Below are 14,572 nucleotides of genomic sequence, written 5' to 3'. Positions count from 1 at the left end.
ACCCATTTCCATGGCACCAGAAAGGTAAAAAACCTCAAGTTAAACCTCTTAAGGAGATGCACCAAACACCAGGAATTCATCGAGATCCATGGCTGTACCAAATCACTTACACCTTGGTTCTCCCTTGTCTTGACCAGTGCTTCCGTGCACCCTATTCAGCCTGGGTTTAAATCTAGCTCAGGGATTACGTTTGTCTAGAGGCCATGAGGGAGCACACATAGGAAATCTGGCCTAACGGTTCATTTTCTCTAATACTCTGCTGTCTACCAGTGGGACAAAATGACGGCTTACAACCCCATGCCCAGGGCGCGTGTTCAAGACCCTTGTCTGAGGGACACCCCTGGCACCTCCACGTGAAAATGCTCCCAGTCCCCTTCAAATCCACATGCAAGTACAACAGCCTGCACAGTAACCACCCTCCTCAACTTACGCTAAAAGCTGCTGCTCAGTGTACCTGGAAGAAGGCAGACCTGACTAGTCAGGAGGAAAAGTTACGGTAGTAACTACAGCCTACTTTCAGGCAGCTGTTATGCCACAAGATAAACTTCCTTCCTTTCCACTGCAGAACCATGTCAGCGTTGTGCCATAAGCACATCTTCCTGCACACCAGTACAAGAACAGACACTCTGCTGTAAGGCAGAGCAACAGCAACGTGCCACAAGGTGTCATGAAGAGTCAGCTGGGCCATAACTCACGACAGGGTTCTCCACTCCCAGGTACACTGCTTTGCAGGCAAAGCATTTGTATGGCCTGTGAGCAAGAAGGCCAGGAAGTGTCACAAAACCCAATTAAACTCCCTGTGAAGCACCACCTGAAGCACTATCCTGAAGTAAAGGGCACCACACTGAATCAGGTCTGCCATTAGCATCCTTCAGCTCCAAGTAGGGCGGCTTCTTCACTCTGTTCAAATCCTCATGCAAGCCATCTAGAAGAAAAGCCAAAAGCCCCTGGGAATCTTGCTGCTGGTATCCTGAACACTGAGGAGCAAATTGGCCAACCTGTGTCTGAAACACAAAGGCAAGAGTCAGAGAGGAGTTAGCATTATCTATGTGTAAAAGACAGAAATAAACACACTCATGTCCTGGCTTTTGCAGAGATCAGCTCTATGCTACCTTATGTTAGCAGTACACCACAGTGAACTGGACGTTAACACAGTTAAGGGTGCCAGAATATTTTTCCAAATTGTTTTTTGGTTTCCCCCCTAGTGTTGAGAAGGAAGAATGCATTTAGTGCTGTGACACTAGAAATCTAAGTTATCATTATTAGTTTAGGAACCTGCAAACAACCACTACAGAAAACCTAGCTGCCTGATGCATTTTGCAATTCAATTTCTGTTTCAGAAACCTACAGCTGCCATAGTACAGACCTGCTACAGGATAGCACCTTGAAGCAGGTAGGCCGCAAGATTGAAAATGCTTGCGGAAGATACTTATAAACTAACAAAACTGGCTTCAAACTAAGATTGAAAATCTCGCCGCAGGAATCTCTAGCTATTCTAAGAATCGTGATATGAACCTAAGAAACATAACAGCCTTAGTTAGCAAGCAGCAGAAACAACACACCCATATACAGCCTCTTATTTCCTAAGTGCTACGTCACAACACTGCCATTTAGTGTTCCTGCTTCTAAAAAAAAAAAAAAACAACAACAATAGAAAGGGGTCCCACAGGAAAACCAACAATTAGCTGAAGGAGTAGTCAGCCCTAGTGACCATCGCTAGCTTTCTCATAAATACACAGTCCAACAGACTTGCAGAATTATGCTTAGTACATTTTAACCAGTCAAAGATGACAACTGTAATGGAACCCAAACTGAAGGGTTGTTTATATTATGGAGATAGTTAACACTCACTGTATCAGCAAGAATTGTTAGAAAAGTCACAAGCGACCTGCACTAGGAAATAAAGAGTAATCCCTGTTCCAGTCTTAAAACAACAACAGCCCACACTAAGACACTTTTATTGATGTCCACTACAGATTCACCTATTTCCTCTGAACAGAAGTTTGCAGAAAACTTCAAGAGCAGTGAATGATGTGCCAGCAACTCGAAGTGACAGAAATCAAACAACATCTTGTTGTTTCAGAACTACATATGACTCTACAGAGGACAGATTTCTGTGGTCCATAAGATTTTGCTCCAAGGTCTCAAAGGCATATACCCTCAACTTCAAAACTGTACCATGCAAAGCCTAAACATGACAAGATGCACATTTACATTAATACCAGGTCATGCTTCTTTCATGCATTAGGGATGTTATTCATCCGCAACATACTGACATTTCAAACCGAAGCAAATTCTTAGTGTTCCTTGATATTTTATTTACATTGCTCTGCAGTGGAGCATCTCTGCCTTTTATTTAAAACAAAAGACATAGTTACATTTTTTCTAGGGGTTCATACACAGCTGCTACGTTGCAGTATTTCAGCTCAAAGCAGCTCTTTCAACTGAAGCACTGGGAACATTACATCAATAAACAACACTGTAGACAAGGAGATGCATTTTGCTCTCCACTTCATAATCTGAATACCTCTTCTCACTGATTAAAGTTCACAGCTGGCAATTCACATGACCTTGCCTAGTTTTGTAGCAAGGATCATGCCGATGCAGCTGTAAGCAGTTCTCGGGCTGGAAGGTCATTTATTAAGACATTTAACATTAGGGAGCAGTAACCAACCCCAGGGTATGACACTACTGGCTGGCCAAATTCCTTGAAAAGCATTTATATAAAATGTGAAACAACACTGAAGCAGTTCTGTCATTACTGCTTTCATAACATCAAAATATGCGGAAGGTGTATGAGCTTTCACTGTTTCTTTTGTCAAAGAGCTATGCTACAAGAACACAGAGTTTTTACTTTAAACATACGAGGGGCCACATAAGACTGTCTCCCAGACCAAATCTGTTTAATGAGCTCTGCATAGGCCTCTGCAATTTCTCCTCTCATCCCCAGTGGATTGTTCTGATTTATTTCAGCTTCATATTTATCTTCCAGGAAATAATCAGTCAGAGGAGGTGTATTGCTTAGACACTGAAAAAGCATTAAGAAGATTAATTTACTGCACAGGACAATAAATCTGTGTAACAACAAAATAAACCCAATTTTCACATCAAAATATGTACTAAGTTATTAGCAAAACGGGTGAGGCTGAATTTTTGAGTACACACTTAGTAAAAAAAAAAAAGAAAAAAACCTGTTGGGAGGGTGGGATACTATAACCATTGCATCAAAGCATGGCTGAAATAAAAAAAACCACACCCCCAAATACCAGTGTTCAAAAGACTAACAGCTCTTTTCGGAAACAAGTTTTCTTTCGCAGGTGCCACACTGACTGCTCTCCTGTAGAGTGTATTTGCCCCCAGATTGTCAGCTTTCCCTCTGGAACGGTTTCTACTGGTTGATCTAGCTTAAGGCATAAGGCTCACTGCTCTGCAGCTCCTTGGTTCTCCTTCAGGAATTTCTTTAAAACTGGCATCACATTCTTTGGTGCAGAATAATTTTAAGCATTCATTTAAAGTTACTGCATTTAAGAGTTCAGGAAAGCAAACAGCAAACAACCTTCAGAAAAAAAAACCTACAGACTTTTGGAAGGAAGGTATCTGCTTTTCTTATTATGTCCCTCCACATTTTGTTAATTTGTTCTGTAACTCCCACTAACGCTTCAATTTGTGTAATGTCTCCTGGTGTAACGCTGAACTCTGAAAAAAATCCAAGCCTGCAAGTGCCAGAAGAGTACAAGATTACAATCACAGTCCTGCCAACACTCACCAGTTCCTGTAATTAATGTATGCAGACCTGGTTTTCCACCCACGACTGAGGTGGCAGGGTAGGCTACCTTACCAATGCATTATAGGGAAATCTGCACAGAACGGGTCAGGAAGGTCTCTAGAGATGTCACATTAATGTTCTCAAGTCTACACCCCTCATTCACTCTCTAACCTTAAAATCCTAATAGAAGTAACAGTGACAGAAGGAGGAACAAGGGCTTCTCCTAAAGGTGAAACACAAGCTACACTTTGTCCTACAAAGAACCAAATGCCATTTAAAAGAATCCCCATCAAAAACTTAGCGAGTTTTAAAGGCAGGAAGGATACCACTCTATCTACTCTCCCATTTATATACTTATCATCAGTGTACCACGGTAATGATTTACGACATTCTGGGAAATCACCATAAACCTCAGCACACAAGTAAAATTAGCACAAACAGATTCCCTAATGCACTAATTCACAGACTCAAAGCTTATAGCAAGAAGCAACACTTGGATAAGTAAGGCAAGACTTGGATGTGTGAACAAAAAGAGAACCAAGTCTAAGATATGATCAAAATTATTAGGGCTTTGACGCACTGTAGTATCAAGAAAATCTAAACTGGGCTCTTTCTGAATGCCTAAAATTTCAGGACCTGCACCAGATGCCTGTACAGCGCTTCACCCACTAGGTGTAGCTACACAGATGGAACAGCACAGTTATACATGGCAACCTGGACAGCCAGGAAAGCGTAGTCCTGCCCTTCAGCCAACTCCGCTTTCACTGCCTTGATGTGTACCTTGTGGAATTTATTTCCTATCAAATTGTTCCAGTTCCAATGCCCAGGTGTTAGTATCTTTCTCCAGGCAAGTGACATGAAAGTGCTTATAGACTGCTACGTTTGACACCAGCCACTCACTGGGAGACTGCTGCTGACAAAATTTCAAGAACCTCCAAAAACTAAAGGCAGAAACTTGCATTTGAAAGACTGATGTCTAGAAAATTAAAGCCTACGGTTGATAGAGGAAAGCAATTGGTCCTTAACACGACTAGTTTGCATGCAAAATTGAGGTTGAAGAATGTTTGGATTAAGTTACTTTGACAATAAAAATTAATTGTTGAAGTTGTGTCTTAGCTATAAAGTTCAAAAAAACCATTTGGTTTAAGGTTTCCATGATGCAACTGAAAATAAAGTCATGTCAAACAAAGCAAGGCATTCCAAGTTTATTGTGTATCCTGAATACCACATGCATAATGCATTACAGTTACTTTAAGACCTGTTCTAGCTTTCAAAGCTACCACAGAGTGACAGAAGTCATTATACAGCACTTGTACCTGTGGTGGGTTGACATTGGCTGGATGCCACATGCCCACCAAGCCACTCTATCACTCTCCTCCTCAGTAGAACGGGGAGGGGGAGAAAATAAGATGGAAAAATACCCCAAGCTTGTGGGTCAAGATAAAGGCAGTTTAATGAAGCAATAGCAAAAGTCATATGCATGGAAACAAAGGAAAAGAAAAAAAAAAAAGATGTTACTCTCTACTTCCCATCAGCAGATGATGTTCGGTCACTTCCCAGGAAGCAGGGCTTCAGTATGCGTAGCAGTTACTCCAGAAGAGAAATGTCATAAACAGCGCATGCCCCACCTTCCTCCTCCTTTCCCTTAGCTTTTGTATCAGAGCAGATGTCATAAGGTATGGAATATCCCGTTGGTCACTGTGGGTCAGCCCTCCTGGCTGTGTCCCCTCCCAAGGTCTCGCCCACTGCCAGGCCTCAGGCTACTGGGGCTGATGCTGTGTGAGCGCTGCTCAGCAGCAGTCAAAACACTGGTGCGTTACCACCACCCTTCTGGCTCCCGGTACAAAGCACAGCGCTGTGAGGGCTGCTGTGGGCTCAGCCAGACCCAATACAGTACCGCACTACAAGTCTGATGTAAGCAATAGGCAAAGTTCATAAAAATCGGCTCAAAATTTCTTTGATTTCTTAGAAAACAACTTTCCCTAATATGTTTCTGCATTTTTAAAAATGAACCACATAAACCTAAGAGACTGAATTAAATAAGTATACCAATTATTATAAGCTTTGCATAACTGTCACAACCTTAACAGCCCACACAATGACCCTGAACCCTTCCTGTGGCTTTTCATACTCCTAATTTTTCAAGAATCTTTAAACACAGACCCCAGAACTGCATGCAGTGACCTCCTTATGTCACTTATGTAGCCCACACAAGTCAAAACATCCTCCACATCAGCCCATTTTTATCATAGCACCGCACTAGGACCTTACCTTACAGGTAGCCCACAGCCTTTTCAGAAGTCATGTATTTGAGATCCAGTCCTTAATACTGTACTATGTTTTATAGCACTAACATGCTATGCATAAGCAAAAGTAAATATGAACCAATTTTTTGGTTTGGAGTCGGCTGGTTGTTGGTTTGGTGGGGTTTTTTCCATTCCAGGCACAGTCTCCTCATTGAATCACATTAAAACACTCTTCCCCTTCCAGAGATTTTAATCTACAATCTCTGCGAGACTGATCTTTTATTTAATTCTAAGAAGGGTTCTTTCCAATTCTTACCTGTAATGCAGAATTCATGAAGCAGGTATTTCCAAGGTTACTGAGTCCACAGAGTCCAGGCTGTGTCAGGGAAGCGCTGTCCCTGCAGCTGTAAGAGTTACAGACAAATCCAGAACCTCTGAAAGACAACACAGTGAACTCCACAATGAGTTTATTGAGTCTCAATACTGTTTAAAAGCCACATCAAATACAAGTCAAAAAACTGTTTAATTAAATAGTTTAACCAGCCTACAGGTTTCTGCTGCTTCATAGTCGCTAATACTAAATACCAGGAACGTGAAGTGTATGTGATAACTTTGGAAGTGTTAATTGTTACACAGCATATTATTAATCTATGGCTCATAACACATTAATTTTCTCTGTCTATAAGTACACAGCACACTATGCTAATGCAGCAAGAATCTATACAACATACTGTACGAGCTAATAAGAAAATTATGATCTCTACCTGGAAAGGTTTCTACATTAATGGAGATGGAGAAAAGAATATAATCCCTTCCCTCATACCCCCAGTCCACTCAAAATCAGGCAATGCCCTGGCAGTTAGTAAGCTCAGGAACACACGCTACTTTTGCAAGTGAGCAAGGAATAGCAGAACACAGCGGTTTCAAAAGTAAAGTGTGATAAACACAAGAGTAGTAGACCTCCTCACAGAGCACCATCACAGTCCTTTTCTGTACAGGCAAGGATGCACAGGATTATTCACATGAAGGATGAAGAAACAAAAAGAACATTCCTGCTCTTTGCCCCCTGCCCAGGTGGGAGCTGTTCAGTCCATAGGAGTTACTGTTATCACCGTTAGTAATGACAGAGGTGGCAGACACTGAGGAATAAGAACTTGCTGATGATTTTGAAGAGGTAGTAAAGTTTCTGCTAGTTGCAGTGCTTGATCTGGGAGAAAGGAGAAAGAAGTAGGAACAGGGCTACTGCTTTTTCCACCCCCAGCCCCACCTCCCACAAAACTCCAAGGACTTGCCACCTTACAGTTAGTTCCCACACACAGAATTTACTGCTTTGATCTGTGTGATCACACTTCCAAACACTTGTCTGGAACAGAAACATCAGACAGAAGTATCAGAAGCAGGAGTAACAGTTTTGGCTTAAAGCAGAATCTGGGTCCCAGACCAAAATAAGTAGGCAATTTGGATGGCATGAGGGACAGGGAAGCAAGCTTTAAGTTTATGAGTAAACCACCTTGAAACAAGCAAGCAAAAAAAATCCTGAAACACTTACCCAAAGCAACAAAGTCAGTCCTTGCCTATCTGAAACCCAAACCATCACTCAAACAGAACATTAATTAGCAAGAAGGTACCGTGGTATCTTCTTGTGGGTGGGCACAAAATAGTTTGTTACTGAGCCTAGCTAATACATAGCAGTGTGTTTTCCCTCCAAGTTGTAGTTGTACAACAATGTTGTATAACAACTTGCAGGCAAAACACACTGCTATGTACATGGGGTGTGCATAGCAATCCTCAGCATTTTGAGACTGGAGATACTAAAACAGATCAAAAAAGTTCACAAGCCCTAAGGGTATCTGTTCGTGAATCCCAGGCTGTTCTACACCACTACTCTCCTCGGCCGGAAAAGAACCCGAACACAATGTTACAAAAGGCCAGCAAGGCACTAAAACTCCACAGCGTTCTGTCATAGACAGCTTTCGTTCAATAAAAAAGGCAAAACCACACGCCAGTACTACATACATAAGCTTAAAGAAGCTATTTTGATACTAATTAATTTCTCTTCAGCAAGAGCTAACTGGGAAATTACCCATTCTCCCCATCTTTGCCCAAGTCAACAAGCAAAACCGAATGCAAAAAGGTGCAGGACACCAACAGCCACGCAACAGTAGCTAATTGCACCCACAGCACAGCAGAGCACCAGCACAGGACAGTGCCCTCAAGCTACAGCTTGTTCCTGTATCTCTCTTAATGAGGCCTTGATTCTCAAATGATACAAACTAAAAATGAATATTCATAGCTCCCATGCTACTAAGAAAACAGTCCTGGAAAACCTCTGCAGAGCAAAAACTACAAGACAAAGAACAAGCCATAACGGCCAAGAGGAGGCAGAAGAGCTGGACAAATTTACCAGTTCGGAAATACAGTAGAAGTAAAGTAAATACAGAAGGAAACAAGTTATGATGAGAGCTCCCAGATGAAAACACAAACCCCAAACATAGTCTAAGCCTGAAGCATGCTAAAAAAAAACCTCAACCAGACAGCACAACCAAGAAGTGTACTGGAAAGTATACTAGAGAGAATGAACAATTACCAAAATAACCATGACAACCATTTCTGGGACAATACGCAACCTTCTGGTCATTGCAAGGTTGAGGGTGGAACTTCTCAAGACTACCTGGACACAAAGATCAGATCAATAACAGAACAAGAGGGTCACACTGGCGGTCCACCTGGGGGAGTTTCAAGGGTCAAGAATAAAGCAATTAAGCTAACAACAGCATGTAAATGCGCTACAAACACATTTTTAAAAGCTTCAAATAGAAGCAAAGAAGGGCAATTTAAAAAATGCCAGACTTGAAAATGCAGCATCTCTGCTTCGTGTTTGTTCCCCGTGAGAGAACAGAGCAAGATGCTTGGAAAATAATATGAAGAAAATCTGATAGGGAGACAAGAAAAGGAGGACAACACCTTAAGGATTTCAAAATTTCCAAGAGAAGCATAGAGGCAGTGCACAATCAAAGAGTCAGATGGCAACTGAAGAGTTCCAAGAAGTATTTCAACAGTACCCCACTCACACACAAAAAAATACTCTAAGATCTAAGGAGGAAGATTAAAAAATGGATCAGAAAACAAAGATAAAAGACAAGTCAGAGCAGGGAAAGGCCCACCTACAGAGGCATCAAGGATATTGAGCAAATTCCTGTTAGAAAATTGGGAAGGATCATGAAGTAAAACAACACAAGAGAGGCCAACAGCTTTCCAAGCAGGGAGGAAAAAACCCCCACAAAAATCAAATTCACTTGAGAAGATAAAAATTCTCAGCACTCTTACATTTCACAAGTTACTCATCTATCTGTAATAACTGAAGAAAGATTGACAATTTACTAAGCACAGCTGTTCCCCCTCATTTCACAAGGTAGTCACAATAGTAGCTACGATTCCAGGTTGAAGGCACAGAGAGTAACAAAGGAAAATCTTTCTCTCTGAAAGCTTCCCATTTTAAGACCAGGAAGCTACTGTTCATGACTCCACAGTACTGCAGGCTCCTCAGGAGACTGTCTCATTTGCACACAGAGCTGACAATAGAAGTCCTGGCTGCCAAGCTTTTATCCCCAATGCCCCAACAAGGGTTTCTGTGGAATACGCAGACACTGACTGGTCAAACCCACCTTCTCTCTCCACTGCCACCTCTCACAGTAATGGATTTCTGCTCCCTTGGAAATGGAGGCCCCAACACCTCACTGAAGTAAGAGATAAACATTATTTCTTCTTTGAAGTTTGTGACTTAGAACCTTCCAAAACATTCTGGGCTACTCAGTGGGTTACCACTGAAACTGCTCTCAGTTGGCCTAGTTTGCTCTTTGTACGCACAACAGACACTGGACTGGAAGGTGCCAAACTCCTGCAGCTTCCCTTGATAACCACTGCAATTTTTCTGACAGGAATAAACACATTCAGCTACATTTCATCAACAAAACCTATACAGGAGTAAACTATAGCAAAGAAAGACTCCATGTAACCATGCAACAGTTCAGGGATTTGATAAAATAACTTCACAGCTCTGAGGATGAGACTGCGTGGTATTACTGCTGAATCAGTCCTCCTGCTTAAGGACAATTTAAGTCTCTCAAGGTAACTCTTGTCTGAGCTAAAATACATCTTCTAGAAAAATCTGCCATCATGGTTTCACAGTGGCCAGCCACAGCTAACCCAGCAGACCATAGCTAAACTGTTCCAATGATCAACACCCCTTGCAGTCAGCAGAAACTTTGATTTCAGTTGCAGCACGAGTATCACCTGAACATTGGTTTGTGCTCGTCTCCATCTGCTGCCTGTGGAGTTCCTTCTTCAACTTCCATTTCTCATATCCCACAGAAGATTTTGTGTTTGTAGTGGTTTGCCCTTGGTTGGACACCTGGTGCCCACCAAAGCCATTCTATCACTCCCCTCCTCAACTGGACAGAGCAGAGCAAATATAACAAAAAGCTCACAGGTTGAGATTAGGACAGGGAGACCACTCGGCAATTCCTGTCACAGGCGAAACAGCTGCGACTTGGCAAAATTAGTTTAATTTATTAATCCAAATCAGAGTAGGGCAACGAGAACTAAAACTAAAACTTAAAAACACCTACCCCTCCCTTCTTCCCGGGCTCAGCTTCGTTCCCAAATTCTCTACGTCCTCCCACTGAGCAGTACAGGCAATGAGGGTTGCAGTCAGTTCATCACACGCTGCCTTTGCCACTTCTAACTCCTCACATTCTTCCCCTGCTCCAGCGTGAGGTCTGTCCCACGGGAGACGGTGCTCCATGAACTTCTCTAGTGCAAGCCCTTCCCACAGGCTGCAGGATTTTCACAAACTGCTCCAGTGTGGGTTCCTCCCATGGCGTTCAGTCCATCAGGAACAGACTGCTCCGCTGTGCGTCCCCCACGGGGTCACAAATCCTGCCAGCAAACTGTTTCAGCGTGGGCTCCTCTCTCCACTGGTCCTGCCAGGAGCCAGCTCCAGTGTGGGCTTCCCACAGGCCACGGCCTCCTTCAGACATACACCTCCACAGCCCTCCACAGGCTGCAGGTGGGGATCTGCTCCACCACGGACCTCCATGGGCTGAGGAGGACACCACGGGCTTCACCACAGGCTGCAGGGGAATCTCTGCTCCGGCACCTGGAGCACCTCCTCCCGCCTTCCGCACTGACCTCAATGTCTGCAGAGCTGTTGCTCTCACAAAGTCTCATTCTCTTACACTGAAATTTGTTGCGGGGTGTTTGTTTTTTCCTGCTTCTTAAACATGTTATCACAGAGGTGCTACCATTGTTGCCAACTGGCTCGGCCTTGGCCAGCAGGTCCATCTCGGAGCCGGCTGGCAGTCATTCCATCAGACACAAGGGAAACTTCGAGCAGCTTCTCGCAGAAGCCACCCCTGTAGCCCCCCTGCTACTAAAACTTCGCCATGCAAACCCACTACAGTGTTAAAATCACCTTTTAGATTTCTCACTGATATAATACTTTAAGTCTTCTAGTACAAAAATTACTTGCTAATTTTTCAACAATTCACTTGGCTCCTTCTGAAACCTCTCATTAGTCTACTTTTCAAATTTGTTGACAACCTCACAGGACACGACCATTCCACATGCAGTTTGATCAGTGTGTCACTTATCAGAAAGTCTTCTGACGCACTCAGCGCCTCCCTACTGACCACTGAGGTTGGTTGGTTGGGTTTGCCTCAAGGCTGCTACAGGAGCTCGCATTCAAGAGACTGAGCCAGGACTGGAATCACATTCCTACAGAATCCAGCGTGCATTTGGGGCTCACATCCTTCATCCTCACGTACACAACTTCGTTTCACAATACTGATGCACATTGCCCCCCATATGCCAACTAAAAGACAGCTGTTTCATATCTTGCTATGCAACCTTTCAAAAACCCACACAAATGGCAACTGAGGAGAAATCCGGAGACTTGCAGCATAAAGGGGACAATGTTAAATTAATCTAGTACAGAAAACTGTGAGGCCATATGGTTAGTAAGTAGAAAAACTGCTAAGCTGAATAGCTTGAAGAAATACTGTAAAAGGTTGCAAGACTGAGACAGGAAAAATATTTCAATTCAGTTGAGGCTACCTTCAGAGCATACAGTAGAATTAGTCCTCCTTTAAGCCACCAATATAAAAAAAACCTCCACATCAAGAATATTGTGACAAAAAGTTTTTGTCGAAGCAAGAAAAGCTGACTTAGATTTCACTGGCAAAGCAGAGGCCATAACGGATTTTTCATTTAGAAAGTTCTGACATGCAAAAGCATCCTTAACTTATCTTACACACTCAACGCTACTCTGAAAGCATGGCATCTGCTGCAAACTCAAGCACGTGAAAGTCACATAATAAAGATCTGCCCACAAAATATTTAGCCTAGTTGCTGAAGGGGTCCTCTAAAATCATCAGCATACAAGGAACTGGGAGAAGGACATGAGTTTTAAATATGAAAGGGCATTTAATTATGGCATTATGTACCTACAAAATATATATCAACCACCAAGGTCTTAAAATTGTACAATAATTTCTGGCATGTAATATCATTGAATGCTGTATAGCAGGTTGAACAGATGCCTAAATCAAGGCAGAGTAGTTGAGGAAAGACACATGCATTACAGGATGGGTGAACTAAGCAACAGCCCCTCGACATTTTTACGGAGGAGAGTACCAGGTGGGGCAAAGAAAGTCCACCGAGTATACCGTGCCATCAGTAAACAGAAGAGCAGGAAGAGGAAACTGCAGTAAAATTCTAGCAGCAAGCAAAAAACTGAAAGGTATTTTACTGCTGCACACTGCAAAGGGAGGCAGACAGCTACCAGGTAGATGATAAATACAACTTTACTCCTGTTTTCAAATGCAACACTTGATGGAAAAGGTGCCATTTTTATAAATCTGACAACTCCTTGTTCGTTTGTGCTAAGAAATTTATACCCAGGATAAAAACAGTGTGCGCTAGGACTCAGCTGGAATTCCCCCGTCTCAGGATTTTATTTTGGGAGTCTTCTAAGTAACAATTAAAGAGGACTAAGTTTCACAGAGTCATTGTTTATGAAGGGAGATTATGTCAAAGTATGCCTCCAATTCTGAAATTCCTAGTATAATCCATTCCCTCTTCTGAAACCTTGCCTGGTAGTTTCTAACTACAACAAGAAGAAAAGTATTTTGAACCTTAGGAAGCAGCAAACTAACAAACAGTAATGGCCAACCGTACGCTGAACATACCACCCAAGAACTGCTGTGGAGTTTAAGAGCATTTCTTCCGTAAAATGTCAGCCAGTTTGATGGCTGCGGAAACAAACACTCGGGAAGGGTGCCCAACATGTGGAAAAGTGTTTTCCCCTGGTAGGAGCCAGTGCCTCTGACATGCAGTAAATGGTGGGGAAAAATCCTCACGACAGGTAACCCACCCACGCCACAATCACCTCGCACACCCATATTCTGCAAGTAGCGAATGACAGGAACTTTCAGCTGTCCAAGGCCTCTTTTGGCACTAGACAGTGATGCAGATGCTCATCATTCCTCTACCAACAGCACAGCGCTCCACATCCCGTTTGGTTTATGTCATCAAAATTCTAAATACAGAAAAACTCTCTTGTAAGCTTTTAGTATTAAAAGAGCCCATGATGAATCCCAGCATGATGCAACCTGAAGGAAGAACTCCAATATGTAATTCCCCACGGTCCTGGCTAAGCAGTATTTTCTCTAGCTGAGAAGTAGAATATCGGAGCAAAATGTTTGCCTGAGATAGGATTAAGTAGAAGGCAAAGTACAAAGGAATAGACACTCCTTCCTATACGTATGTTTTAATATAATTCCTTCAGTCACCATTATCAGCATCAAGTCAAACAATTCCACAATTTTTTTAAAAAGTTTACAAAGTTTTACGTTACAATTAGCAAATGTTTATTTCTGTGTCATTAGAAAATATTAATCTGCATACCAATAGCCATTTTCATTTAATTATCCCTAGAGGTTAATTCAAAGTCTTTACATATCAGACTGGCTGGTGAAAAGAGAAAAAAACTGAGGCCTGGGAATGCTACAGGGCTCCATTTTAGCTTTGCTTTGTGTAGAAATAAAATGTTATAATCTGGTCTTGCACAGCTGCCTCTCTTAACACCAGCATTCTCCTGATCCATTTACCCAGTATTATATTTCAGTAGTAGAGAACTGTTTCAAAATAGGTTTCACTGACCTATTTGATCTGTTCAAATTAACACCAGTAAGATCTTGATCTCAAATGAGATCACTTGGCAGCAAGTTCTAGAAGTTAACCATACTGTACAGAAAAATATTTCCTTTCCGTATCAAGTCTGATGGCCTACTCACAGCAAAGCAAGTAGGCCATCAGACTAGTAAAATCACAGAATTTTACTTCTCTGTAGTAGGCCTTGAACAGTTCCTTACTATTACAAGCAGGGCCCATTCTATACCGTTCACTCTATACAGTATTTCATGAAGTCCCTCTCTTACTCATCTCTACTCTAAAATAGATAGCAGTGAGAGGATATCTGTGTAATATTTACAGGCTTCTA

At 42.4% G+C, this 14,572-nt stretch overlaps 1 protein-coding gene across 3 annotated transcripts in view; it reads right to left on the bottom strand.

The window, feature by feature from the left end:
- Positions 1-14,572, bottom strand: part of LOC121082363 (ubiquitin carboxyl-terminal hydrolase 4-like) — a 36,158-nt gene that overhangs the window by 15,049 nt on the left and 6,537 nt on the right. The window contains exons 7-10 of one of the 3 annotated variants that reach the window (XM_040581694.1): positions 7,076-7,219; positions 6,329-6,446; positions 2,855-3,028; positions 812-1,004 (exon numbers count right to left, since the gene is read on the bottom strand). In XM_040581694.1, coding sequence (XP_040437628.1) covers positions 812-1,004; positions 2,855-3,028; positions 6,329-6,446; positions 7,076-7,219 — 629 coding nt within the window. The remainder of the gene's footprint in view (positions 1-811; positions 1,005-2,854; positions 3,029-6,328; positions 6,447-7,075; positions 7,220-14,572) is intronic. The other 2 variants (XM_040581695.1, XM_040581696.1) reach the window with 2 other exon arrangements.

Source organism: Falco naumanni, unplaced genomic scaffold, assembly GCF_017639655.2.
Source record: "Falco naumanni isolate bFalNau1 unplaced genomic scaffold, bFalNau1.pat scaffold_81_arrow_pat_ctg1, whole genome shotgun sequence".
NCBI lineage: Eukaryota > Metazoa > Chordata > Aves > Falconiformes > Falconidae > Falco > Falco naumanni.
Note: the sequence above shows the minus strand (reverse complement) of the source record. Positions and strands in the feature narration are given on the sequence as shown.